This window comes from Pteropus alecto, unplaced genomic scaffold (assembly GCF_000325575.1).
Source record: "Pteropus alecto unplaced genomic scaffold, ASM32557v1 scaffold25, whole genome shotgun sequence".
Taxonomy (NCBI): Eukaryota; Metazoa; Chordata; class Mammalia; order Chiroptera; family Pteropodidae; genus Pteropus; species Pteropus alecto.
This window is the reverse complement of record NW_006441955.1, coordinates 21,964,716-21,991,405: the sequence shown is the minus strand read 5'-3', so window position 1 is coordinate 21,991,405 and position 26,690 is coordinate 21,964,716. Positions and strand designations below refer to the sequence as shown.

General features: G+C 35.7%; 1 protein-coding gene across 1 annotated transcript in view; it reads left to right on the top strand.

The window, feature by feature from the left end:
- Nucleotides 1–26,690, top strand: part of ERICH3 (glutamate rich 3) — a 77,577-nt gene that overhangs the window by 16,784 nt on the left and 34,103 nt on the right. Inside the window, exons 7-9 of the mRNA XM_025052003.1 lie at nucleotides 745–966; nucleotides 14,106–14,286; nucleotides 22,629–22,815. Of these exons, the coding sequence (XP_024907771.1) occupies nucleotides 745–966; nucleotides 14,106–14,286; nucleotides 22,629–22,815 (590 nt within the window). The remainder of the gene's footprint in view (nucleotides 1–744; nucleotides 967–14,105; nucleotides 14,287–22,628; nucleotides 22,816–26,690) is intronic.

Below are 26,690 nucleotides of genomic sequence, written 5' to 3'. Positions count from 1 at the left end.
TACAAAGATATATAAAATACACAATGATATTCCCCCAATAATCTAAATCTCCATGGAAACTTCATGTTCAAAGTCTTCCAGTCATCCCTGATTTCATCAAAATTCATAAATAAGTTATTTACAAGAAATGTATGATTACATAACAGGGATTTTTTTATGTCAGGAAGAATAGATTCACACTATTCTTTTTGAAACCTGGTGAGGATCTATTATAAGAACAAAGCAAAATTAAGTTAAACATTCTCCTATTGTTGGACTTGATGGTTCAACTAAATTTGGGTTAGCATCTGTGTTTAGTATCTTGATATTATATTATTAAGGAATATTATAACACCTGGCTGGGTGAAATTAATATGAAAAAAGTGCTAACACCCCATTGTTAAGTGGACCATCTAACTCAGCTTCAAAGTAAACACTTCAAACTTCTTGTTTCTAAATTGTTTAATTAAACTGGGTCCACATAGACTTAGAGGATTATTGAGAAAAAGTCCAAAAGTACTATAAAAATGCCATCACCGTATATTTGGTTTAAAACATACTTAAGGTTAGAAATCCATGAAAATTTAATTTGCTATGGATACTACAAAATGCCATTTTTCAACAGACTGGAGTGTTTTGAGTTTGCCTGTTGATAACCAGTCATGTTAGAAACAATGTCAATCATACAGTCTTGTCTTTAATTTTGGGCTCTGTTGGGTCACCACTCTGTCTCACTGGTTCTTATGCCATGACATGCGATTACAGGGCAAGAAGGCAGTGATGAAGTTCAGGAGCTCTGTGGACAATTCCCAGGGAATCAATCGATATCAACTTCTGAACCTTGACTGTTACATGATGCCTATTCCTCCTCCACCTCCTCCCCACAATGGAAAAAGTGCCCGGGAAAACAGACCTGAAACATGGAGGAAAAGAAGAAGATTTCGTCCAACCACTGCTCCAAATGGCTTAGAACCTCTCTTTACTAGGGTGATTATGGAATCAAATTTTCTTTTATTTATTTAGTGCAGATTGTATTGCATTATTAAACTTCTAGATGTGCAGTAAAAGCATCTAGGGAAATCAAAAGCAAAATGCCTTACATAAAGAAACATAATAATTTCATAAATGTAAGTATAAGCTTGAATAAATCTGAAATAAAATATTTGAGTAGTTCAGTTCAGTAACTAATTTAGCACAATTGGTAAAAAGTCCAGTGAGTCTTGTGATCAAATTTAGTTTGTACAATACCCATTTCCAAATTATTTCATTTTATTTCCCCATTCAGTCACATGTTGTCAGAAGTACTTTAACATTTAATTTGTAAAAATTCAGGGACTTTAGATAACAAAAATACAATTTGCCATATAAAATATATTATTAAGTTTAGTTTTAATGATTGTTGGCAAATTAACTGTATAATATTTAGAAAAAAGTTTTTCTCAATACTCTTCAAAAATATTTCCTCAAAATAGTAATAAATAGTCCTAAGGCCAGTTAGACTTTATACAGATTACAGACTAGTATAAGGGAAAAGATCTCTTAATTTTTATTGTGTAAACATACAACAAATGGTAATTATATGTAACTTTTGTGATTCTTAGCAGATGGCCGAGGCAACATTTAACTGATTGAGAATCAGAGAGTGAAGCTTCAACAAGCACATAGACTGCTTGCTGGCTCTTCAAAACCGCCTTCACTCTTTTTTTTTTAAATTTTGTGGTGAAATTGTTACACAAGATTATATATATATATATTTTGGGAGTACGATATTATAATTCGACATTTGTATACACTACATAGTGTTCACCACTGTAAATGTAGTTATCATCCATCATCATTCAATTGATCCCCTTCACACTCCCCCTGTTCGCACCCCCTCTAGTAACCACCAATCTGTATCTTATGAATTTGTTTGTGTTTTGTTTTGTTTGTTTTGTTTTTTAGATTCCACATATAAGCAAAATCATGTAGTATTTGTCTTTCTCTGTGTGACTTATTTCCCTTTGTATAATACCCTCAAGGTCCATCCATATTGTTGCAAATGACAAATTTCCTTCTTTCTTATGACTGAGTAGTATTTCATTGTGTGTATATATATTACATCTTCAGTCGTCCATTGATGGGCACTTAGGTTGTTACCATATTTTGGCTATTGTAAATAAAGCTGCAATGAACGTAGGGGTGCATATCTCATTTCGAATTAGTATTTTTGTATCCTTAAATAAATACCCAGAAGTCAAATAGCTGGGTCATATGATAGTTATATTCCTAATTTTTTGAGGAATCTTCATGCAGTTTTCCATAGAGGCTGCACCAGTTTGCATTCTCACTAAGAGTATATGAGGGTTCCCTTTTCTCTACAACCTCTCCAACACTTGTTATTTGTTTTTTGTTGTTGTTGTTAATAGCCATCCTAACAGGTGTGAAGTGATGTCTCATTGTGGTTTTGATTTTCATTTCCCTGATAATTAGTGATGTTAAACATTTATTCATATGCATGTCGCCCATCTTTATGTCTTCTTTGGAAAAATGTCTCTTTAGATCCTCTGCCCATTTTTTAACTGGGTTTTTTGTTTTTATAGTTCTGAGTTGTGTGAGTTCTTCATATATTTTGGATATTAATCCCTTATCAGATGTATGATTTACAAATATCTTCTCCTATTCAGTATGTTGCTTTTTTGTTTTATTGATGGTTTCCTTTGCTGTACAGAAGCTTTTTAGTTTGATGTAGTCTCTTTGTTCATTTTTGCTTTTGTTTCTCTTGCCCTTGAAGTTATATCATATATGTATGATATATCATATATATATATATGTGTATATACATATATATATCGCTAAGACAGGGAACTTATCAAGGAGCTTACCATCTCTTTTTTTTTCCTAGGAATTTTATGGTTTCAGGTCTTAGATTCAAGTCTTTAATCCCTCTTGAGTTAATTTTTGTGTATGGTATAGCATAGTGGTCTAGTTTCGTTCTTTTGCCTGTGGCTGTCCAGTTTTTACAGGACCACTTATTGAAGAGACTGTTCTTTTCCCATTTTATGTTCTTAGCTCCTTCATCATAAATTAATTGTCCATATATGTGCAGGTTTATTTCTGGACTCTCTGTCCCACTGATCTTTGTGTGTGTTTTTATGCCAATACCATACTGGTTTGATTACTATAGCTTTGAAACCAAGAAGTATGGAATATCCAGCTTTGTTTTTTTTCAAGATTGCTTTGGCTATTTGGGGTGTTTTGTGGTTCCAAACAAATTTTGGAATTATTTGTTCCAGTTCTGTGAATAATGCCATCAAAACTAACTTTACTCCTAAGTACTTTATTTAACCCTTGTCTGCATCTCACTGCAGGCATCTATCCTCACCAATGAACTTCTCAAAAAATTGGGACTATCTTCCTCATACTTGCTCACATTTCTCCCTTTCACTTCTATTTTCACCAATTCTCTTACTTAGTTATGGTCTCTGATAGATCATTGTATCCCTTATCTCTGAGGCCCATCCTCCGCCCTGTGTCCTTGATCTTATCCTTTTTCACCACCTATGGCACCTAACATTGTCTGTCATTCTGCTCTCTAATTTATATTTTTATTCTATCTTCAATATTCATCTCTGTCTGTCAACATACCCATGCCCTATATAAAGTAACCAAATCCTTTCCTCACATTCTGTAGCCTTAGACTCCTGTTTTCTTCTTTCCTACTGCGAAGTTCTCTGAAGAGTAGTTTACTGTAGCTTAGTCTAACAAACAACCCCAGGCAACTCAGGTTATAACAACAAAGATTTATTTCTTGTTGTTCTTATTATCTGTTGTTGGCCAGCTGCAATTCTGGGATCCACATTAGAGGAGTAGTTCCTGTTTGGGGTATGTTGGTCTCATGGACAGCAGAACCATGGAATGCTTTTAAGATTCTACTCAGAAGTGGCACATGTTACTTGCACTTGAACTCCAGTATCAAGCCTGACAACAATGGAGTGGGAAGTATCATCCTCTGACAGAGAAGGGGTAGTGAATATCTGGAGCAATAATAGAATCAATTATATCTACTAACTTACTTTTGAACCCTTTGCCTACTAGGTCCCTACTAGGCCAACAAACATGCTGGACCTTGAAGGATATGGCCCCCACTTAGCAAATATAGTGACTTCCTTATCATTCTCATTTGGTGGCAGCATTTGATTTTCTGATATTAAAATATATTAGTGAGATAAACTCTACTTGATAATAATTTTTTGAAAAAAGTTAAATGTCTCATAAACCATAAGAATATATAAAATCTATATGTGTAAGTTAAACAATAATAATCAAGCAAACACCCATGTTCACACTATTACTTCTAACAAAGTAGAACACTATTGTCATATTATGAGCCCTCTATTCCTCCTCCATCACATCATCTACTGCTCCCCAGAGCGACCACCAAACTGACATCTGGGTTAACTTAATTTCTGCTTTCTTTGGAGTTCTACTGCTAATATGCACAAAATTTCAGAAGTAAGCTCAAACCTAGTCTTGTCATGAAAGGATAATATTTCCAGGAAAAGATGAGCTGAATAGAGTCTTTAGGTCACAGTCTGGGCTTGTTTTTTGATAGTTTTAGAAGTTCCTTTTGAGGAATTCAGAGAGCCAGGTCATGAGTGTGTCCTTAGGAAAATAGGGTTCACTAGAGTCAGAGCATCTAGTGAGGTCCTAGTGTGGGCCAGCTACTGGACATCCAATGAGAATATGGTCAGGTGAATGAACTTCTGAGAGGAGAGTAGCAATTTCTCCATTCTGTGTTCATGACAAGTGAAACCATAGATAAGCATCTGAGGCAGCTTCCTGGGCCATTCTGCAGTGAGGTTAGAAATGCAGCATGGAGTCAACAGGCATCCTGGCTTTGACAGAACTTAGCATGTCTGTCTCCTGAGTCATAAGTCTTCAGTCCAACCTGGTCTTTTTAAAAATAAAAACAAACAAACAAACAAACACTTCTGTTCTTTTTGGAATCCCTATTTTGGGATTCTTGTAACTACTAGACTGATGCTCTAATATTCTTAGCTTTTCTATTTTCTACTTCTTTGTCTTTTTATTCTACTTGCTGAGAGATTTATTTTATTTTATCTTCCACACATACTGCTGAGTTTTTTCTTCTGCTGCTTCATTTTATTCTAAGAACTCCCTTTGTGTTCACTAAATGTTACTTTTAAAAAGCAACTTATTCTTGTCTTATGTGATTTTGATTCTTCGGCATTTGTGGAGACTTGCTTTGTGGGCTAATACATATTTAGTTTTTGTAAAGAATGTGATTCTCTAAATGTTAAGATCAGCATTCTATAAATGCTTACTAGATAAGAAATGTAAATTATGTCATTCATACTTTTACGTTCTTAGCATTTTTAAAATCTAGGTAGTTGCTCAGTTCTGAGTTCTAATGATAATTCATTCTCTGTAATTATAGATTTGCCAATTTCTCCTTGTTTTGTAAATGTCAAGTTCTGTTTCGTAAATGTTGAGAATACCTTGATATATGCTGTCAGATTTAGGATTTCTCTGTTTTACTGGGGAAGTGATTATCATTAAAAAAAACATCATCTTTATTACTTATTTCTTTTAGCTTTAAAAATCTATTTTGACTAATAGTTCTTTTTCTTATTTTCTTTAAATAAGTGTTCAACTTCTTATTTTTTTTTAGATTAGTATTTAATATATATTCCTTTTACATTCAGCTTTTCATGTCTTTACATTTAAGATTGAGGCTTTAAATGTATTTATGCTGCATATGGATGCTCTCTGTTTATTTCAAGCTGAGAATCTTCGTTCCCTTAATAAGCAAGTCTAGTCCAATTACATTTATTTTATTTAATAGTATTTTTAGACTTAATTCTATCATTTTAGTTTGTATTTTCTACTTACCAGTTCTTTGATAGCATTTTAGTTCCCTCTCTTGCCTTCTATATCACTCTATTTTCATGCTTCTTTGCCATCTAAAAACACCTCTTGTCTTGTTTTTTTTTTGTTTGTTTGTTTCTCTTCTTCATTTTCACCTCTAAATCTAACCATCACCATAGGCTTAGACCCTGACACTTTTTTTTATTCTAGATGTAGTCATCTTCTCACATGGCTTCAGTAGCTTCTAGGTGTCCCTTAGATTTGTCATCATCTCCTGGGCTCCAGAGTATAGAATAACATTGGCGCAGTGGTGTGAGTCAGGCACTTTTACTTTTAGTACTTGGATTTATTTTATTTTGATCTTGAAACGATTCACTTAAGGAGAGGTGGTTCTCATGACTAATTCACACATTAAATTTACTCTTTTATTATATGCGTACCACCCCCAAAGCATCCTTTAAATGTTCTTAAAGGAAAGAAAGGAGGAAAAGACAAATAAATATGGCTTGCTGGTGGCCCACCACCTGTTCCTCTATGAATGCGTAAAACATGGGCCCTGGCTTCTGTGATCTGTGTCTCTAGGGGATGATTCATGGAGCCAAATGACGAGGCATGGTAGATCTCATAGCCCAGCACATAGCTTCTCTGCTCTGTTGCTTTGTTTCATTTTGTTCTAAGACCTGCAGAGCTTTATACTGCTTTTATAGAATCTATGAGACTAGTTAGATTTTGCTCCGAGGTTTACTTTACCCATCTACAGAGTTTTGTGTTCTCACTCAGCATTGCTGGTCACCTACTCTACACAGCAGCATGCTGAAAATGTGGATGGTCCCATAAATAGTGTTTATAAATGTGAAAATGCAGACTTTCGAATAAGAATCTACTTAACATTTATGTTTCTCAATTAAAAAAAAACACGACAGGTTTGTTTTAATTTTTTATATGACTTGTGAAAGAGAGGGCAAATAACTTCTCTAGGCATGCACTAATCTGGGGCTCTCTCCATATCTGGTTGAGGCCACTTATCCATCTCCTGGATCTCAAATGAACCCTGTGTAATTACAGATGACTGATTAGTAGGTCTTACTGCCCCTCAAATTTGACCTGGTTACAATTTAAGCCAATTTCTCCATTCAGTTACTTTATTTCTCATAAAGCATGACTTTTTCTCCAGTAATTTAGGCTCAAAATCGAGGATTCCTTCTTCTCTCTTCATTACACCTCAAGTTAATTGCTAAGTCCTCCAGATCAGAGACGTCCAATAGAAATATAATGTAAGCCACATACACAATTTTAATTTTCCAATAAATACATTAAAAAAGGTAAGAAAGAAATAAGTCAAATTCATTCTATTAATATATTTTATTTAATCAAATATATCCAAAATATTATCATTTCAACACATAATTAATCTAAAAAATTTTAATGAGGTATTATATTTTTTATACTATGTCTTTAAGTTCATTAAATATTTTATACTTACAGCACTTCTCATTTGAATGAGCCACCTTTCAAGTGCCCAACAGCCAAATGTGGCAAGTGGTTACTGCCTTAGACAGCTCAGCTCTAGTGCCTTAACAGCGGCTCATGGACCTGATGATCCTTTTCCATTCTCACCGCTACATCTTCAGTTCAAAGACTTGCTACCTAACTCTTAACCAGGCTATTGCAATCATCTATATACTTATGTCTTGCCTCTAAATAGTCAAATAGCTCGAGTTAGCTTTTATTGATAATGACAAATGCTATGCTAGGTGCTGCGGGCTACCAAGATAATTAAGACTAAATCCTTGTTCTCGGAAAGATTGCAGTTTTGTAGCAAGAGAGACAGAAATATCTACAATTAACCATGATACATTGTGATGAGTGCTATCATGGTGGTATAAATATAGCACAATGGGAGCACAGAGGAAGGGAATATCAATTCTGAATGAAGCAAATAGAGAGTGCTTCAGGAAGAAGGTAGCATTTGGAATGCGCTTTGAAAGATGAGAAGGAAGTTAGCAGAAAGAATCAGGAAAGAGAAGGTAAATGGCAGGAAGGGGAAAAAAGAGTAAGCAAAGTCCATTTCATTTTTAGTAGATTCTACATAATGATGTTAATTTAAACTTTGTAAAATAGTATCCAACATGCTCCTCTCTTGCTTAAAACCTCCACTAATTTCTCTTTCCTAATGAAAGTAGGTATATTCTTCTGCCTGGCTGTTTTAAAATGTAGAGTTTATTGTTATTTAGGGGCATTGAGATCCATAGTTCAGGAGATGGTGACCATTGAAGAGGTGGTTTGTCATTTACATATATGTTACATATGCCACATATGTTAATTGAGGTTCCAACCAGAACGTTTGACCACACATTTGGGCACCGTGGCCCAGCTAAGTTGATGGACAAAATTAATTCTCACACCATGCCACATAGGGCAATACAGGGAAGCACCAGGATAGGTCAGAAAGCTGAGGGAGTGAGATGAAAACACAGGCAAGGACCTTTGTTACGGTTTCTGAGAAAAGGATCAAGAGGGGTAGGGTAGGCAGCAGGTTTAAGACTGGATAGTATAAATAATTTTGGCAGGCTCTGGGGTGTAAGGACTATCCTGAATTGTCTGGTACCTGATCCAGGGTAATTAGAGCAGGGAAATAATGGCCTAGAGCTCAGGAGCCAGATAGCCGAGGGCGAGGGCGGATGTGGGTTCCCTGGTCTGGTTTTCATGTGAAAAGTGCTCTCCCAGGCAATTCATTTACTATATCTAGGAATTGGTTAGTCTTGGAAGAGGTAGTCTCCCCAGGGTCAGTTAGCCACAGATGTCAAATTATAGAATAAAAAAGACATGCTTAGTATAGTGGCATTCAAGGGCCTTCATATTTTGACCGCTTTCCAGCTTTCTCTCTGTTCCTATCCAAGCCAAACTGAACTACTCCCTACACCCTCAGATCTTGGCTCCACCATTTACCTACCTCTGATCTGTGCTCTTTTTTATTTCTGCTGGAACTCCACCCACTTTCAAATCATCTATATTCTTTTTTTCTCATTTAATTATGTGCTATCATGTTTTTGCCTTTTGTTAACTTTTAATAAAATATAGAAGTTTATATTGAATGATGACACAATGATTATGCTATTTATTTGGTAGACTTACTGTTTGCTGGGAGTTTTGCTCAGCATTTTACATACATTTTCTCATTTAATACATACAATAAACCCCCGAAAAGAGAAAATTATTTCATTATATTAAAAATAAAGAAAGTGAGGCAAGAAAGGTTAATTAATCTGTCCAAGGTCACAAAACTAGTTAGTGGCATATTCAGTATACATACCCAGCAGTCTGACACTTAAAGCCTGCATTTGTAATCCTCAAATCCAAATTATATGGAATCTATTTATAAGCCTTTTTCTCTCAAATCTTTGATGACATTAATTGTAATTACTCAGGTGTTTCTTTAATACAGACATCGGTTAGACCTCTAACTGATATTTCTGTTAGGAAGGCAAATGTTCTTTTTTTATGAATGCCTGAGAGATAAGAAGGATATGTCATCATATTCACCCTTCCCAGCCCCCCTCAAAGGCTATTTGCTCTACATTGTATTTCTATACCTCGTGATAGGATTCCATTTCTTCCTTTCTTCAAAAGGACTTTGTTACTTTTCTTATTTCTTGTACTATATTACTATATTCTGCTTAGTATAAATATTCATGTATACATTCATTATGCTTTATTTCTACTCCTAGATTATGAAGCTTGTTGAGGATAGGCATTTGGTTTTACTTACATTTAATTCAGTGTTCATTAGTCCTGTGTTCATAAACAGGTATTTCTTTATTATCTGTGCAACAAATTAAACACAATTATACTTTTTAGCTGAGGTAAATATCATGGAAATCAATTATGCCTTTCTGATACAGATCTCTTTTCTCTGGCAACAAATAAAGTCTAACAAATATTAGCTTTGCTAGAGAAGTTGCGCATTTCCTCTGTTTGACTTAATTTTTTAAATATTTTTTTTTCAATTTCCATTCTTGATATTTTTTAGTCTAGATTTTTCTCACCAGTGGACTCAGATTTGAGAATGAAAAGGAAAACATCAGCATAATTTTAATGTATGGTAATTCAACGTATCTCATAGTAGGCTTGATTTATTTCAGACAAACATTTTCTTTAAACAATGTTTTTTGCTTAAAATTAGTGCTGCAATTTGGTGACTACATAACTAAAAAAGACTTTAAAACAGTTTAAAAATACAATTCAACAGTCAAAATATCTTAGCAGATGGCATTGTGGAACAAAACCCTGAGAGAACGGAAGAGTCAAAGATGCTTCTGGGTGTCTGCAGGAGTTGGAGCTAAAAGGCAAACCTCCCTACGAAGAGGGTCAGATTTTGGGGCCATCTAATCAGAAGCAAATTTCAGCTGGATAAGTTCTAGCTCTTAACAGAGTTACTGAATTCATTCTGTTGGGGGAGATGAGGAAGGGAAGACTCACGTGTTAACTCAGTATCCTCAAATTCTGGAGCTCTGATACCTTCGGAAGGATTGAGGTGTTTGGGGGCATGGCAGGAATAAGGATGCAATATGGGTTACACGGTAGTAAGAAAAAGGAGCAAGAACAAAGTGAGAAGAGGAAGCATAATAAAAGCAAAGGAAGGAGGAGGAGAGAACAAGGAAAAATCAATGAGAAAGAAGAGAAAGAGAAAAACAAAATGAGTGTAGTGAGGATGCTATAGCTTTCTATTATAATCAGCTGCTTCCTGAACCTTTAGGTTATAAACACTGGAACACCCTTTCTCTGGCTCCTGTCAGAATTTTTTCTTCCTAAGGCTATCAGAGTCAACGTGGGGACCACCTGCCACTCTTTATGGTCAGGCTTTTTATTAATCTTTATCAAGGCTTAATTACCAAAAGTGGTGTTTAAATTAATAGGACACTGTGAGTCAATTTTCATGTTCTGGTTCCAATTGAGTTTCTATAAATATAGAAAGCTTCTGATTTAGAATGGGGTCAATCTACCATAGCTTTTGTTTCAGCAAAGGACAGAATATGGAATCTTTAATTGTTCCATGTCTGTGTCCAATCAAATCAAAGTTTATTAGGCCCTCTATAGGTGTCAGCACTGGCAAGACATTGGGGGCATAAAGGTCAGTAAGACACTATCCTTATCTACTGAAAGAGAAGAATACAAGGAAATAGTTTCAATGCCATGTGACTCATAGAGTTATATAGGTCTGAAGATTAAAAACAGGTCGGTAGTGTTTGTGCCACTACAATTAGTTCAGTTGCTGGACCTTCAAATGTAACACATGAAACTGTAATAGTTGAGAGACAGTAGGAGTTAGAGAATGTAAAACATTTTACATTATTTGAGGAATGTTGGACCAAATCCCATGGGTATTGGGAAATATTGGAGGAATTTAAGCAGGATAGTCACGTGATCTATCTAGTGACAGTAGATCACTCTGATATGCAGGAGGAGGGAGATTTTGAGAGACATCAGGCTAGAAAACCACTTAGTAGGGTAACCATACATCTCAGCTTTCCTGGAAAAGGTCTAATTTATACTCTTTTTTTTTTTTCCTAGCATAATTATTAGTAACAGATCTTTCACTATGTGTCCCAGTTTGGATGATAAATTCTATGGTCACCCTACTAACTGGAAGTTTATTGCAGGGGTCTAGGTAAGGTTTTATGATGCGCAGAGTTCATCAGGTCTTGGCTAACAAGAACAAGCACTTGGACGCCTCTACAAATGTCTTAAATCCACCCCTCGCACAGATGTGGCAGGGAAAAAAGAGATCCCAGTGAAAATGTAATGTATCATTTGAATGCTAAATATTACAAATATATAATGACTAACAGTTAACCACTCAATGGGCTTGCCATTTGTCAGATCAGATTGTACTCATCTGAGAAAGACAAAAAGAAATGAGAATGTAAAATCATAAGCAAGGAAGAAAGGAAGTGGGGAAGGAAGTCAGAAAGATAACCCTTGGTTGTTCAGGGGCATGAGTCCTTGCTCCTGTTCTTGAAATGGAGCTGAATTTTCTTGGAAGGTTTAAACTCTTGCTCAAGGATAGCAGAAAGGGCTGTGGAAGCTCGTTAAAGTTTCATCAGTCTGGGGTCATTATAACCTTGGAAGATGGTAAGTACAGAGGCAATTTAGTCAACTGAAAGAAACAATTGTTCGTTTCCTAGTGCACATATTTAATCATGAGCTGTCACTTGGGCCTCTTGTTAGAACCCAGAAAAGGTTATTTGGTGGCAATAATTGGGGAATATTTTAAAAAGGGATAGAGCAACCAGACCCAGGAGAAAAGAGATGTTGCTATCAGGAATACACTTTAGCAGAAAAAAGAATATGAATAAGAGTAAACGAAAAGCATGAAGAGCTGTCATTTCCTTTATTTTATGTTTAAATGCTCCTCTTTCCAGTTTCTCATCTTGTAGGTATGAGGCAGGCCTTTTCTCCACTCTAATCCCACTATTACCATGTATTTATAGTAGTTATCTACCAGAAGCTCACAGGGCTGCCTCTGAATCCATGACACTTTAGAAAGTACTGCTTAACAAAAGGGGGATGCTCTGATTTCATCCGTCATATCATTAAATATTCTAGTGGGAGCTTGGAGCTGGATTTGTCTTAGGCTGGTGATTTTGCACTGGGCTGCACACATGCACTTCGCAGCTCCACAATTGCCCAGGCAAGAGGAAACATGGGATGATTTTGCAGCTGGGAGCCAGGACTGCCATCATCCCTTTGCTTTCAACTGTGACTCAGGGAAATGTTTCCAGTCTGCAAAGAATTACCTAGTTTGCTGATTTACCTTCATGGCTCCTGATGTCCCCAAAACATTTCTGTTTGAAAGCTCTCTTTGTCCACAGGCAAAACAATTTGCTTAGATTTTAAATCTCGAATGTTCTATTTGAGATTTTAAATCTCAAATGTTGTCTATTTACACTTTTTAGACTGTCATTTGCAGAATTTATCATATTTACTTCCTCTGGATTTTGCTTCAGTGAAAGAATTGAATAAGAAAAAAAAATCCTCTGTGATGGAAGGGGATAGGTTTGGAGATGGAAATATTTTAGCAGTCCCCTCAGAATTTTATTTGCAGCTTTGTTTCTCTTTAAAACAAAAAAAATACATGCTTCCAAGGCATCTGTAATTTAGTGAAATAAAACTCAAATAATTGCCTTGGATTACACAGAAAGTTGGTCTTTTCATATTTTTCATTTAGCTAAAAATTAATATTTAGAAAAGAGAAGTAGATTAAAGGTAATCTTGGCTTCTATATAATTCTAGAAACTGACAGAGTTCTTAATAAGCCCTTTTAAAGTCTCAACTAGCCATTCCTATTTCTCTGCCTCCTTCTCTTCCTTTTTTCTGCTTGTCTTTCCTTGTCTTCCTCTTAAAGGTTAGGCAAACACTGTGCTCATAAACCACTGTGAAAATACTTTAGAATATAAACTAGGAGGTAAGGCACAGGACATTTCTTTTAATCTCTGGCATTTAAGTTCATTGTTTATTTTATGAATAATTTAAATTGGTCAATGACATAGAAATCGGATAGGTTTATGAGGTAGTTTTTTTGTTGTTGTCAGATATATAGTTTGATATTTAAAATAATGTTAATAATGTTGGTTTTTCATTAAATCGAATGCTTCCTTTGAAACTGGATAATCCTAGGCATGTAACAATACATGTGCCTAATCTTCAGAGTGACCATAGAAGGGATCAAATGTATAAATGTATGTATCTTCCTTTTAATAGAATAAGCTCAGTGCTCAAGTGCAAAGACAAACAACTCAATTACAAAAATAATAGCTAAATCAAAATTAATATCAATTCAAATTAGGACAAAATTATGTCATCAATATTTATTTAATAAATGTGATTTAAATTTTTATTTGAGAACCAGCTAAAAGAGCCAAGAACATTTTCCTTTTAGGATTCTTGATATTTTGGTTGTATGTAAAACGAACACATGTGTGCATGCACACACACACATGAAATAAGAAGTGACAAATCGTGTACAAATCCCCAGCATTTACCTTAAAAACACAAAGCTAAAATATATATGTTATAATTATTAGAAGGATTTATTTTGTAATAGGCTTTACTTTTTGTGCACTGTGTAGACCGACGTTTTATAAAGTTTTTGTCGCTAGGTACGTAAAAATAGTTTTTTCTATTCTTCATATTGCAATGTCATTAGAAGATAACTAGTTAATCTCTCCCTTTTTTGTTGTTGTTGTCGATTTTAGGATTCAAGAAGGATTCATAAAACACCACTGCATAGTAATGCAGTTATTACGATGATCTATTTGGGGAAAAATCTGCACCTATCTTATGATCACCCAGACTTCCGGGATGAAATAAAAGTTTATCAACAGCACTGTGGTGGGGAAAACCTTTGTGTCTACAAAGGCAGACTACTTGAAAAAGGTACACATAAAATGTGAATTCTTTTTAATTGCTCGAAGTTGATGTTATAGATAAGCTATTGTTGATATTATATCAAAATGAGTTCAATCACTCTATGAAATTATGCATATCTAGGGACTTATAACCCAGCTGCCTTGAAGTAAATCTAGATTTACTACGGCATGATTGAAACTGAAGCAGCAATTACTCTTGCAGATTGTGGAAGAAAGAATCTGGAGTGATTTAACCAGTAACAGATTAATTTGGGATAGAGATATATGATCATTAAAATGTTGCACGAATAAACTGTCCCCCAAATTACAAGTTAATTATTTGGCTTGCCATAGTCGATTATATTATACATTATTCTAAGAGAAAAATACCAGGTTGGCAATTTGTTTTTTTGAAGCATGTTGAGATAAAGTCACAAATCCAATAAATTCACGGTGAATCACACCAAAATAACATGGTACAGAATTTGGCTAAATGAATTTAGTACATTTCCATTTTCATTTGATCATAAATCCATGTTTGTTAGTGTTGCAGAGGAAGAAATTTTCCTCTACACTTCTAAGTTCTAGCTGGTCTAAAAATCGAATTGACATGAGATAGAGTAATAGGAGAAAATAACCAAATTTAATTATGTATATATCTACAGGGGTTCCATAAGAATATGGGCCATAGAGACAAACTGGGCAGTTGAGTCTTACCTACCTTTTTAAAATAAGGAGAAGGAGTAGGAAACTGAGACTTCAAAGAGTAGGAAGGCAGTTCACAGGGAGATGGAAAGCAAATGTTTAGGAAACAAATGTTTGCTAGGCCGTGCAGAGACAATGGGATGCAGAATGAACTTAGATCTTTAGGCCCTGATGAGTCTCTCCTAGTTCATATTATAGTATAGTGATCTGTGGTGATAGCTCCCTTCCTAGAACAGGCCCTCTATCTAAATTCTTTTAGGCAGCAGAGGGGAAAGTCAAAGATTTTTCCTGAGTCCTTTGTTTCTTAAAAATAACCAGCTTAAAATAATTAATACCCCAAAGAGACATGTTTTGGAGTAGCAAAATCTCTCCCCTTCATTAGCATAAAATAAATTTTATATTCCATATAGCAGCAGTCCCCAACCTTTTTGGCACCACAGATCTGTGCTCCTATGAGAATCTAATGCCTGATGATCTGAGGTGGAGATAAAGTGGTGATGCTAGCGCTGGGGAGCGGCTGCAAATACAGATGAAGCTTGCCTCGCTGGCCCGCCACTCACCTCTGGCTGTGCGGCCCAGTTCCTAACAGGTCATGGACCAGTACTGGTCTGCGCCTGGGGACTGGGGACCTCTGCCACACAAGGTTTCACATATGCAATGGTTTTCGTCAGTATTTAGTTCTGTGGAATAGCAATTAAAAGTAACAGTTATTATAGGATTATATTTGTTATTTCCTAGTTTGAGAAACTGTTTAAAAAGTAATCATGTTTTTACTAATGAAAAGACATTTTTATTTGGGTCATCTTGATCTAGACTTGGGGGTCAAGGAAGGAGTTGTGGGGAAACACAGAGTTACTTTTGGCTTTCTCATTCTCCCTCATCAAGCAAAATCAGTGATATTAATTTTAAAAACTCAAGTACTTAAAAAGAAACTATGCATATTTAAGGATTAAATATTAAAACTTTCCAACATAAGAAAGGGTAAACACTTAAATGTTAATTTTAATATTTTACTTTATGAAATATATAAAATTTATAAAAAATAATGCTCAATAATGCTAGAAACTATTTCCCCCATTTTATATATTTGACTGAAATGTAATTTATTTTGACTTATTTTATCATAGCATTTGAGAATTCATTCCTTCTGTTTTGTAGGGGAGGAAAATGAGAGGAGGCCAGAGGTCCAGGCTTTCCAAGGTCACACGTACAGTTCTGGAAAGGGTCAAGAATAGATCTTGGCCCCTCAACTATGTGCCGGACCTCTGCTCAGTACTATCCAGCTCCAGTTAGCTATTCTCAGTTGCAAAGAGTTTCCTACATTTTCATAGTATAAAGGGTATGAAACTGCTAATGATAGTGACATAGATACATGCACTTATCTTTTTTAAGTATAACTTTCAACTACTAATTTAGAAGAATTGCTGAAATTAGCTATAGTCTAAAATTGAAATTAATATAATGAAACTCTTCCTGGGTCTCAGATCATGCTTTATTCAACAAAATGCATGTATAATGTCTATTCGACTGCTGGAAACCATGATACATACAAATGAAAAAAGAACAAGACTTAGCTAAATGATTTTCTGGGAGACAATATACACTCTGTGATAAGAGCGTGAAACCAAAGGTTATGCGAGAGTGTTATTTGGTTAAGTGTTATTTGCATACATATTGATCTTGGGACTGGCTTTTTGTAATGTCATTGGACAGTCTAGAATAATAGGATGGGATAGGGACTTAAATAATTGAATCCTGTCCACACAATAATTTTGTCTCAGCTTGTTCTTGATTGCCAGGAAAGTAATTATTCAAAATTGAAAAGTTCGGTGACTCAGAGTTGACTTGTGGTTCAGTAATTTTAGCAATTTAGCGGAACTAAAAAGAATCTGCCCTTTTTACAAATCAAAACTGTGCAAGATTCAGTGAAATGTGAATAGTTTTTTTAGAAGACTTGTTTAAAAAAGGAGTGTTTAACGTTATGCTTGGAGCAGTAAACTCATTAAAAATGTGGCATTCATTAACTTGTCTTGCTTTCAGATGAGAAATAACAATAAAATTAATTATTTAGTAATGTGGCAAGTGCATCTTTTATTTCCATAGTAATTCATGATGTCTTGTGGTTTGATGTTAGACATCAAGTCATTTGTTGATTGTTTATTATGTACACCTATGAAGTTACTGAATATTTCTGCTACTTGCAAAGAATACAGTTCTTCATAGGCATCTTGATTTACCATGTTCATCATTTCAAATGAGGCAAACCTTGGCTTCCTAGGTTCATGTGGATACAAAGAACCAAATAACTTTTTTCTGACCCTCTTATAATCCTTTTCTTTTCTGCCTCCTTTTCTTGTATTTCTATCATCTGATCCTGTTGTACCTATTTGTGCATTCCGCATTGCTTCCTCATCCAAACCCTCAATGCTGTTATCTTGTCTTTTTGTGTGCTATTTCCTTTGTAATTCAAATAGGATTTTAAATTCAAATCTTACCCATCTTACAAGATTCACATTAAGGCTGTGAAGCTTTCTCAGCTGATTTCTATTCTGGGTTATCCTTCTCTCTTGATGGCTACGAATGTTATTCACTTAAAACCAAAGCATTTCATTGTACTGCGACTTATAATAACTAGTTTTTACTTCTTTTCACTTATCATATATTGATTTTTTTTAGTTTTTAAAAATATCTTTACTGAGGTATAACTTACATTTTATAAAATTTATCCATTGTAAATGTACAATTCATTGATTTTTAGAAATTTTATAAAGTTGTGCAGGCATTATCATAAATCAGTTTTAGAACATCTCCACCACTTCTAAAATTTCCCTTGTAACTTTTGGTTGTTACTCTTCACTCTCACAGCTGGCCCCAGGCAACCACTGACCTGTTTTCGGTCTCTAAAGATTTGCCTTTTCTGGACATTTTATATAAATGAAATTATATAGTAGACAGTATTTTCTGTCTTGCTTCTTTCACTTAGCATAATGTTTTTGAGAGTCATACACTTATAGCATCTGTCAATACTTGTTTCCTTATATCAATGAATATATATTTTTCATTATATGAATGTACCATGTTTTATTTATCCATCTCTAGTTGATGGACATTTGTACTCTTTCCACTTTTAGAGCTATTATAAATCACACTGTTATGAATATACAAATAAAAGTTCTTGTGTAGGCATCTGTTTTCATTTCTCTTAAGTAGGTTCCTAGGAGATGGCTTTTTTCCCCTGAGTATGGGTCACACTTTCCAGTTTCCTTACATGTCTTTTAACTTTTTGTTGAAAATTGAACATTCTAGATCATGTATTAGAGCAACTATGGATTCTAGTTTCTGACTTTTCTCTCCTGTTTTTGTTGTTGTTTGTTTAGTAACTTTTTTGGAACAAGTCTGTGAAATTATCCTCTCTCTCCTTTGGTATACAGCCAGTGATGTCTCTGCTCAGATTTTTTTAAATTCTATTTTTATTTTTTAGGCTAGTCTCTTAGGGTTGGTTGTCTTTGTATTTTATAGTTTAGTAATCATCCAGATTTGTCAGAGGTTGTTTTCAAAAACGTTGAGCCAGTAAAGCCTCCACCTTCTGCCAGTGGATCTGTTTGTGGGTGTGTTAGTTTCTTGGGGCCTGGCATTAAAAATGTCCCTAAAACTGGTGGCTTAAAACAATGGAAATTTATTCTCTCACAATTCTGGAGGCCATAAGTGTTAAATAAAGGTGTTAGCAGGTTTATGCTCTCTTTAAAAGCCCTTAGGAAGTATCTTTCCTTGCCTCTTCCAACTTTTAGTGACTCCCAGCAGTCCTTGGCATTCCTTGGCTTGTAGCTCCAATATTCCAATCTCTGCTTCTATCTTTACATGTCATTTTCTCTGTGTGTCTCTGTGTGTGTCTTCTCCTTTTCTTATAAGGAAATCAGTCATTGGATTTAAGACAAAACAAATCTAGGATGATCTGATCTTGATGCCTCACTATTATATTTGCAAGGACGCTCTTTCTAAATTGGACCATGTCCTGAGGTTCTGGATGGTCATGAGTTTTTAGAGGGCAACATTCAACCCACTACAGTGGATTCAGGAGTACCTTCAAAGTTCGGGCATTTTTCAAGTCTGTACCAACTTTGATTTTTCTGCCAGGCTTTCTTATATTTCTTTTGTTCATCGGTGCAAACTTCCGGTTGGCTGGGGATGTACGAATAGGTTGGGCCCACTCCAATCCGTGCCACTTCCAGTTAACCGAGGATATATTGAGAGTTAACTGAATGTGTTGGGGAGGGGAAATTTCCCTTTTCCCTCCTTTGGTTCTTTGAGCTAGTTGAATAATTAAAATGACACACAGTGGATTAACAAGGGAAAATCAAATTGAATAGGTACATATGAAGAATCTGCACAAACATACGAGATTCCAAAGACAATTAGTCAGGACGAAGTATATATATCATTCTGGACCAAGGATAAGGAGGATAGAGGTCTAGAATTTCAGAGGAAAGTAAGGCAATTCACAGTTAGATGAAAGGAACTAATGTTTGGTAAATAAATGTTTTCTGGGCCATGCAGAAACAATGGGACAGAGAAAACTTTGATCAGGTGGGACTTGCTTGCTTCTCCCTATCACACCTAGTTCATATTAAACTGTAGTTATATATAATGATAGCTCCCTTTATTCAGTAGGTCCTCACAATTCTTTTACGCAGTTAAGGGGAAGGTAAAAGGTTCTTCCTGAGTCTTTTGTTTCCTGAAATTAATCAGCCTAAAATAATATTTATGCCAAAGAGACACACCTTTGAGTGGCAAATTTTGCTGTCCTCCAAATGCATCTATGATTGTTTTATTGCCTGTATCTCACTGTAACATTTCTGGCTAGTACACTGGTCTGTTGCTTGCCCTAATTCAAACTAGTTTTGGTTTAGCAGAACCTCTGGCCTTTCATGTTAGCTTGCCTCTGAAATTGCTACTTATTAGTGGTGATGCCACTGGCCAAGTTTTTTTTCTTCTGTTTCAAATGAAGCCAGCCCCCACTGACAATGAAGCTGCTTGTTATTTATGGCTTGCTCTCCCTTATTAGAACTATAGTGACAAAGTCATGGCAGGTGAGAAGGATGGAAGCATACCCAAGCAAGAATGCCTCGGATTTCCACTGTTCTTACTAAAAGTTTAGTAATTTTTTTTATGAATAACGGCTGCTCCATTTATTTTACACCAATGGTCCATTTTAAGAGGTAATATTTTAAGGGAATAGAATTCGGTGACCTCACTCCAAAAGTTTGGTATATTAATTTTGTCTCTCCTGTTAATTACTACTTCTTGAAGGAGGAAACCACATTTGATATCTTTCTAGTGTTTTTAGTTCTCGTTAGTGCCTTAAAATAGTGTTTTTCATTGTCTGTCAATAATGAATAGCTATTTTATAAATATTATAGAATGCCTTTTAATATTGTATATTATATAATCTTTAAGACTGCTCTGTGAAGTGGGCAGATTGGGTCACCCCCTCCACCTCACTTCTTCATCCACTCCTCCTGCCATCTCTATTTCATAGATGGGAATTCTGAAATGTAAATTTCTGGTGTTTTTTTTCCACTACTCTATGTTGGAACCATTAAGTCAAGGTTGGGAAGTGTCATTAAAATTTAAAAGATAAAATTACAAAAGAATTAACAAGGGAATAAAGATCAAGTGTGTCAATTCTTGTTTAATAAATTTGAAAAAAAATGGAAGAAATGGAATAATAATAGATGGATGAGCTCTTCAGTCACGTGAGTACCTAAGGGAAGGGCAATCACATCTAGAAGCTGATGTCCTATGCCTATTCTCAGCATTTCCTTGGTTGTACACTCTTCCTGGGCTGGGTACTTCGAGAATCATGGGTTGTGACACTGAAGCAGAATGGATCATATTACATGAATGTTCCATTCAGGTTTCTGTATGAAAGCTGTCTAACTAGCTTTCTAGTCATCACTTAAGGAGTCCAAATATCATAAAGACAAGTCTATTTTAAAATCCAATGCATTTTAGTTTCCCCAGACACTATCTTTTCAATTTTCTCTTTCCTAGTTTAATTTACATCATAAAAACTAAGGCATAAATGATGAAAATTATCTTTTTGATAAGTCTGTTCATTAGTACACGTTGCATCTGATTTAGATTTCTTTTTAGAGGCACAATATAGTATAAACACAGTATTTCTAGATGATTCCAAAAGAAATAGGTTAAAATAATAATTCACTAATTATTTATTGGGGCCCTCCTATGCCCTTGGTTCTGGGATCTGGGGAAAAGAAGATCAGTAAGGCCAGTTTCAGATCTCACAGATTTCACAAACATGCAGGACAGCAAACATCAGGGTTCTCAATGTGTGGTCCCTGGACGAACAGCATAAGCAGAACGTGGCAACTTGGTAGAAATACAAATTCTTGGGCCCTACTGAATCAGAAACTCTGGGGCGAGGCCCAGTAATCTGTGTTTTAATAAGCTCTCCATGTGATTCTGATGCACACTAAAGTTTGAGAACCGCTGGTGTAGGCACATTTTAATATATTGTAATAAGTGCAACAATAAGAAATATGCACATAGCAGAGGCAAAAATAATTAACTCTATGATCAGTAGAAGTAGAAGGGTCCAGGGAGGCTTCTTTTGTAGGAAGGGACATTAGAAGTGTCAAGGAAGCAGGTTTCTGGGTCACTCTGTAAAATATGGTTTCTCAGGCTTAGGTTTCGGGACCTCTAGGGTGAGATGTTTTCAGTGAGCCTTGTAAAGACTTGGAATGATTAAAACCTATTAATTATAAGCAATGGTTCTTAATTTATTGGTGGGACATTTGGATAAATGGGGGAGCAAGAAACAGCCTTAAATTCAGATAGAATTGAAAATGGATTGGAGATGCAATAAGTCTGCCCCATGTATATATGTAATAGGATGTTTCAAGTTACAACTAAAAATATACATTTATTTAAAAGCATTACTGGGCTCACAGTAGCCTTTGTCATGTACTTTTTCAATAGACAACATAGCAGGATAGAGACATGGAATCTAGAGAGATGTTTGGATTCAAATATTAACTCTCTCACTTACTGTATGATTGTGGGTAACTTATTGAATTTCTCTAAGCCTTAATTTCTGCATCTAGACTAGTGATAATAATATTTCCACTTCATGTGGTTGTTGAGAAGTAACACATCTGAGATAATCAGGCATAATGCCTGGCCATAGGAAGTGCTCATATAATGTTAAGTGTCATTATGTTGCATATCAAAGAGCTTTATAAAGCCTTGGAGTATTTTTTATACATAAAAGTAATAGAATGTGTTTTTATGAATTAAAATCTGTCATTATGTTAAGAAAGCGATCCAAACCAGGGGTCCCCAACCCCTGGGCCACATACCAGTACTGGTTTGTGGCCTGTGAGGACCGGCGCCGCACAGCAGGAGGTGAGCACAAAGCTTCATCTGTATTTGCAGCCACTCCCCAGCACTAGCATCACCTCTCACCTCCACCTCACATCATCAGGCATTAGGTTCCTATAGGAGCACCGGTCTCTGATGCCAAAAAGTTTGGGACCACTGAATTCTAGACTATAATGTTATACTTATGTAATAGAAAAGTTTGATTTAGAACATGTTTGTACAAAGTCAGTTGCTTTCACTAATGTATTTCCTTTTTAATTCCAGAGACCTTTCAGTTTATTTCCAAAAGGCACCATGGTTTCCCCTTCAGTCTCACCTTTTTCTTGAATGGGATCCAGGTGAACAGGTTAAGCTCCTGCTGTGAATATAAGCATCGAAAAAGTTCCAGACTTGGAGGCAAACGAGGCTACTTTGGGTTTGTGTGCGTGGAGAGATCATCTCCTTGCTACAAGTATGGAAACAAATGCCCTTTGGTAGAGGGCAAGTTTTGCTACCTTTTTCTTCTTATGCTTTGACTGATGCACAATTTGTTAAGAAAGATGTCAGTGTAGATGAGCCTAAAATATCTAAGTTAAAGGTTATTTATTAAAATCCCTTGTTTGGTATTTGAAATAAGATAAATTAGATGCTCACATGTGTTTCATAATGGGAATAAAAACTAGTGCTGTTTCAAATTCTGTTTCTCTCTGAATCTTCCTTTCCTCAGTATGCTTTTAAGTTCTGTTTCTGAAGTGAAGGAGAGGGGTTTTTTTTTCTTTCTTTTTTTCTTTTTTCTCATTCCTCCTAGTAACTGGTTTTGGGCTGAGCCCCAAAACATGTGCAAGCATCTGGCTTGTATAGTTGGACATTATAGGTTGTGCATTTTATAGGTGTGCTTGCATTATGGTGTGGCCCAAATATCATTCTCATTGAAACTATGCTCCTAGTTTCAATCTCGGGCATAAGAAAATGCACGATCAGAGGTAAGTTGTTTATTAGCTTTCATACTGGACTTTCTTTCTGAAGTCAGGAGACTCGCTTGCATGTTTTTTTAAATTTTTTTCTGAAAGTACTCATGGAGATTGACTATATGCTAAACTAGAACATGGGAATGAACTAACCAAAGTATCTGCCTCCATGGAGCCGATTCTAATGGGGAAAGGGCTAACATCCCAATAAACCCATTAATATATATCGGACTATAATAAGCATGATAAACACAGAACAAGTTAAGGGAGATATAAGTAGTGAGGCGGGGAGAAGGGTCAGAGGGTGGAATTATTTTATATAAGACGGTCAAGAAAGCCTTTTCTGATAAGATGTCTTTTGAGCAGAAAACAGAAAAACATTCTTTCCTCTAGATAGTTTTTCAGGTAGAAGAAAAGTGTATACGGAGGGTAAGAGGCAGGAATATGCTTGGTGGCCAGAGCAAAAGTAAGGAATAGAACAATAGAAGATGAGGTCAGAGAGACCATGGGGCCAAGTTACGTAGACCCCTAAGGTCATTGCAGGGACTTTGACTTTTATTCTGGGAGGGATGCAAAGCCTCTAAGTTAGATTTGGGGCAATGACCTGTCATGATTTGACAGTAGCTCCTATGGGAAAAAATAAACTAGGCAGGTGAGGGCAAGAGTGGAAACTACTTTATTTCAGAAATGAGAGAATGGTAAAAAGAGAAATGACTGGGTTCTAGATGTATTTTGAGAGTAGAGTTTATAGGATTTATTGATGGATTGAATGCTGGACATGTGATAAAGAACAGAGCCAAAGATGATTAAAAAGTTTTTGGTCTGAACAACTGGAAAGATGTCTAGTTAACGTGTACTAAGATGGAGAAGACGGTGGGGGAAAAAACAGGGTGAAACAAAGAGATTTTGGGTTTAGACATACTAAGTTTGAGACATCTATAGGTTCTGGTAAGAGGTCCAAATTGGGAATATAAATTTGAGAATTATTTGCTTATAGACGGCATTTAAAGTCTTAAGATGGGATGAGATTGCTTACGAATTGAATGCAGATAGAGAAGATGCTTGAGTAATGAACTCCAGGTTACTTCAGTTAAAATATGAGGGAGATAAAGAGGAACCAGCAAAAGGCCTAAGAAGGACAGGCGGTGATTAGAAAGAGAACTTAGAGAGAGTGGTGTCTTGGAAATGAACAAAATGTTTGAAGAGCTTGATCAATAGGGTTGAATGTGTGCATAGGTAAAGTAAGTGAAGAATGAGGATCAAGCATGATTTGGTAATGTGTTGGTTATTGGTGATCTTGGCACAAGTAATAGTAGAGTGGTAGGAATGTAAGCCTAATTGGAGTGGGTTTAAGACATAATTGGAAAAGAGTAAGGCCAGATAATATAGATCATTCTTTTAAAAGATTTCAGCTATAAAGGATGGAAATTGGGTGACAGCCAGCGGGGAGGATGTAGGAGTCAAAGGAGGCTTTTTATTTTTCAAGATGGGAGCTATTACAATAAGGTTATATGCTGATAGATAGGATTGATACTCCAGAGAAGAAAAAAAAAATTAATTAAGCATAACATAGAGGGAGAAATGGCTAGAGCAAAGTGCTTAAGTAGACTAGAGGAGATAGGATCCAGGGCTCACATGGGGGCATTAGCCTTAAAGGAGAAGAAATATTATAGTAACAGGTGGAGAGATGGCATATAAGATAGAAAGAGGTAAATTGGTGGATGTGTTTGGGCCAACAGATAGTTCTCTGTGGATTATTTCTATTTTTTTTTTTTTTTCCAGTCAAACAAGAATTTATCAGTGAAGTTAAGATTGAGGAAGGAGGGATTTGGAAGGTTTTGGAGAGAGATGAGATATGAGTCATCCAGCAAATGGGAGAGCAAATGGTCTCAGATGATACAATAGGGGTGCCCAGGAGTACTTTGGACGCACCTGAAGTTGCTTTCTTGTTCCATCTCAAATATGCTTCCTCCATATTTGTGAGCGAGTCATTCAACACATATCTGTTTAACTCTCAGGAAAGCTAATGAGCTTATATACCATCATCCTTGTGCAAACACATCACATTCTTTGGGAGTTGCTGTACAAATCCAAGCTATAAATATTTGATCCTAAATATTCCCTATGGAGATTCAATAATCGTTACCAAAATCTGATTCATGACAAGTTCTCTCCTATTCGATACTTACTAGCCTCTGTCCAATTCTTTATACCATTTCACTTGGTCCCTTCTAGCTTCTTTCTTTGAACTTTTCAAATAACAACAACAAAAATAGTTGTAGCATTAGAGTAAGATCTATTATCCTCAACTAAAAGGCTCAGTTCTCATAAAACATTAGTTTTCTTTATCTTTAATTTTATTTTTAAAAATTTAATTTTTTTTAATCTTTTGAGTCCCTTCACCTATTTACAATATTTTGTTGGCTTCATAATCATTTCTTCAAATGAAATCTGTGAATGTCCGAAGTAGAACAGTGTGGTGTCACTTGAATTCTCCTTGCTGCAGACCAGGTAAACGTCGAGGCAGAATGGTTTAAACAGGGGCAAGGATGGGTAGGTGAGTGCTGGAGCCTTGCCTGTTTGTCCCTGTCCCACTTGACACTACTCTGATTATTCTAGAAGTACCCATACTGCAGAACTCCAGTGAAAATTGAGACCTGCCCCTAAGGAGACTGATCACTTATCATATTGTATAACTTTTTGGGGGGTCACATCCATAATAATACTTATGTTATTTTAAAGAGCTGTACATTAATTCCTCCAGTTCTTTAAAAATGAAATTTATTTTAATTCATTTAAAAATAGTGATTCCTAGAACTTTTATTGCGATAAAACAGTAGGGAATTATAGTTCTAAAAATAATTAGGAATTATGTGCTTAAGGTCCTCAAAAAACAAGAAAACTTTGGCAGTGGTCACTTCCAAAGTGCAGAAGTTCCACAACTGAACTTATACCTCACTTATGGAAACTATTTGACGAGACATGGTAGTTACTCTCAGTTACTAGAGTGAAACACAGGAAGAAGAATTGCCTAACCAAATAGAATACAGAAAGCTTCAGTAATCAGAATCAACACCTCAAATTATACTCTGAAGCCAACTAGGTAGTCAGTGATGAGGAGAGCACAGATGTTACCCACTTTGTTTGTCCAATTCCCTTAAGCAGATGGGCAATAAAAAGTCTGTGCATGCAGTAGGGAGGCATCAAAATATCTACACAGTCACAACATAAACTTGAAGTAACAGCATAGCAGAGGCTCCAAATCAATGGATTTGGTATTGCCATTGATAAGGGAAGAACAGCTTGAACAGAAGGCAGTGTAGGTAATCATATTCTGTGAAGATTCATTTCCCTTTTATTCCAAGGAAAGCATACTTTC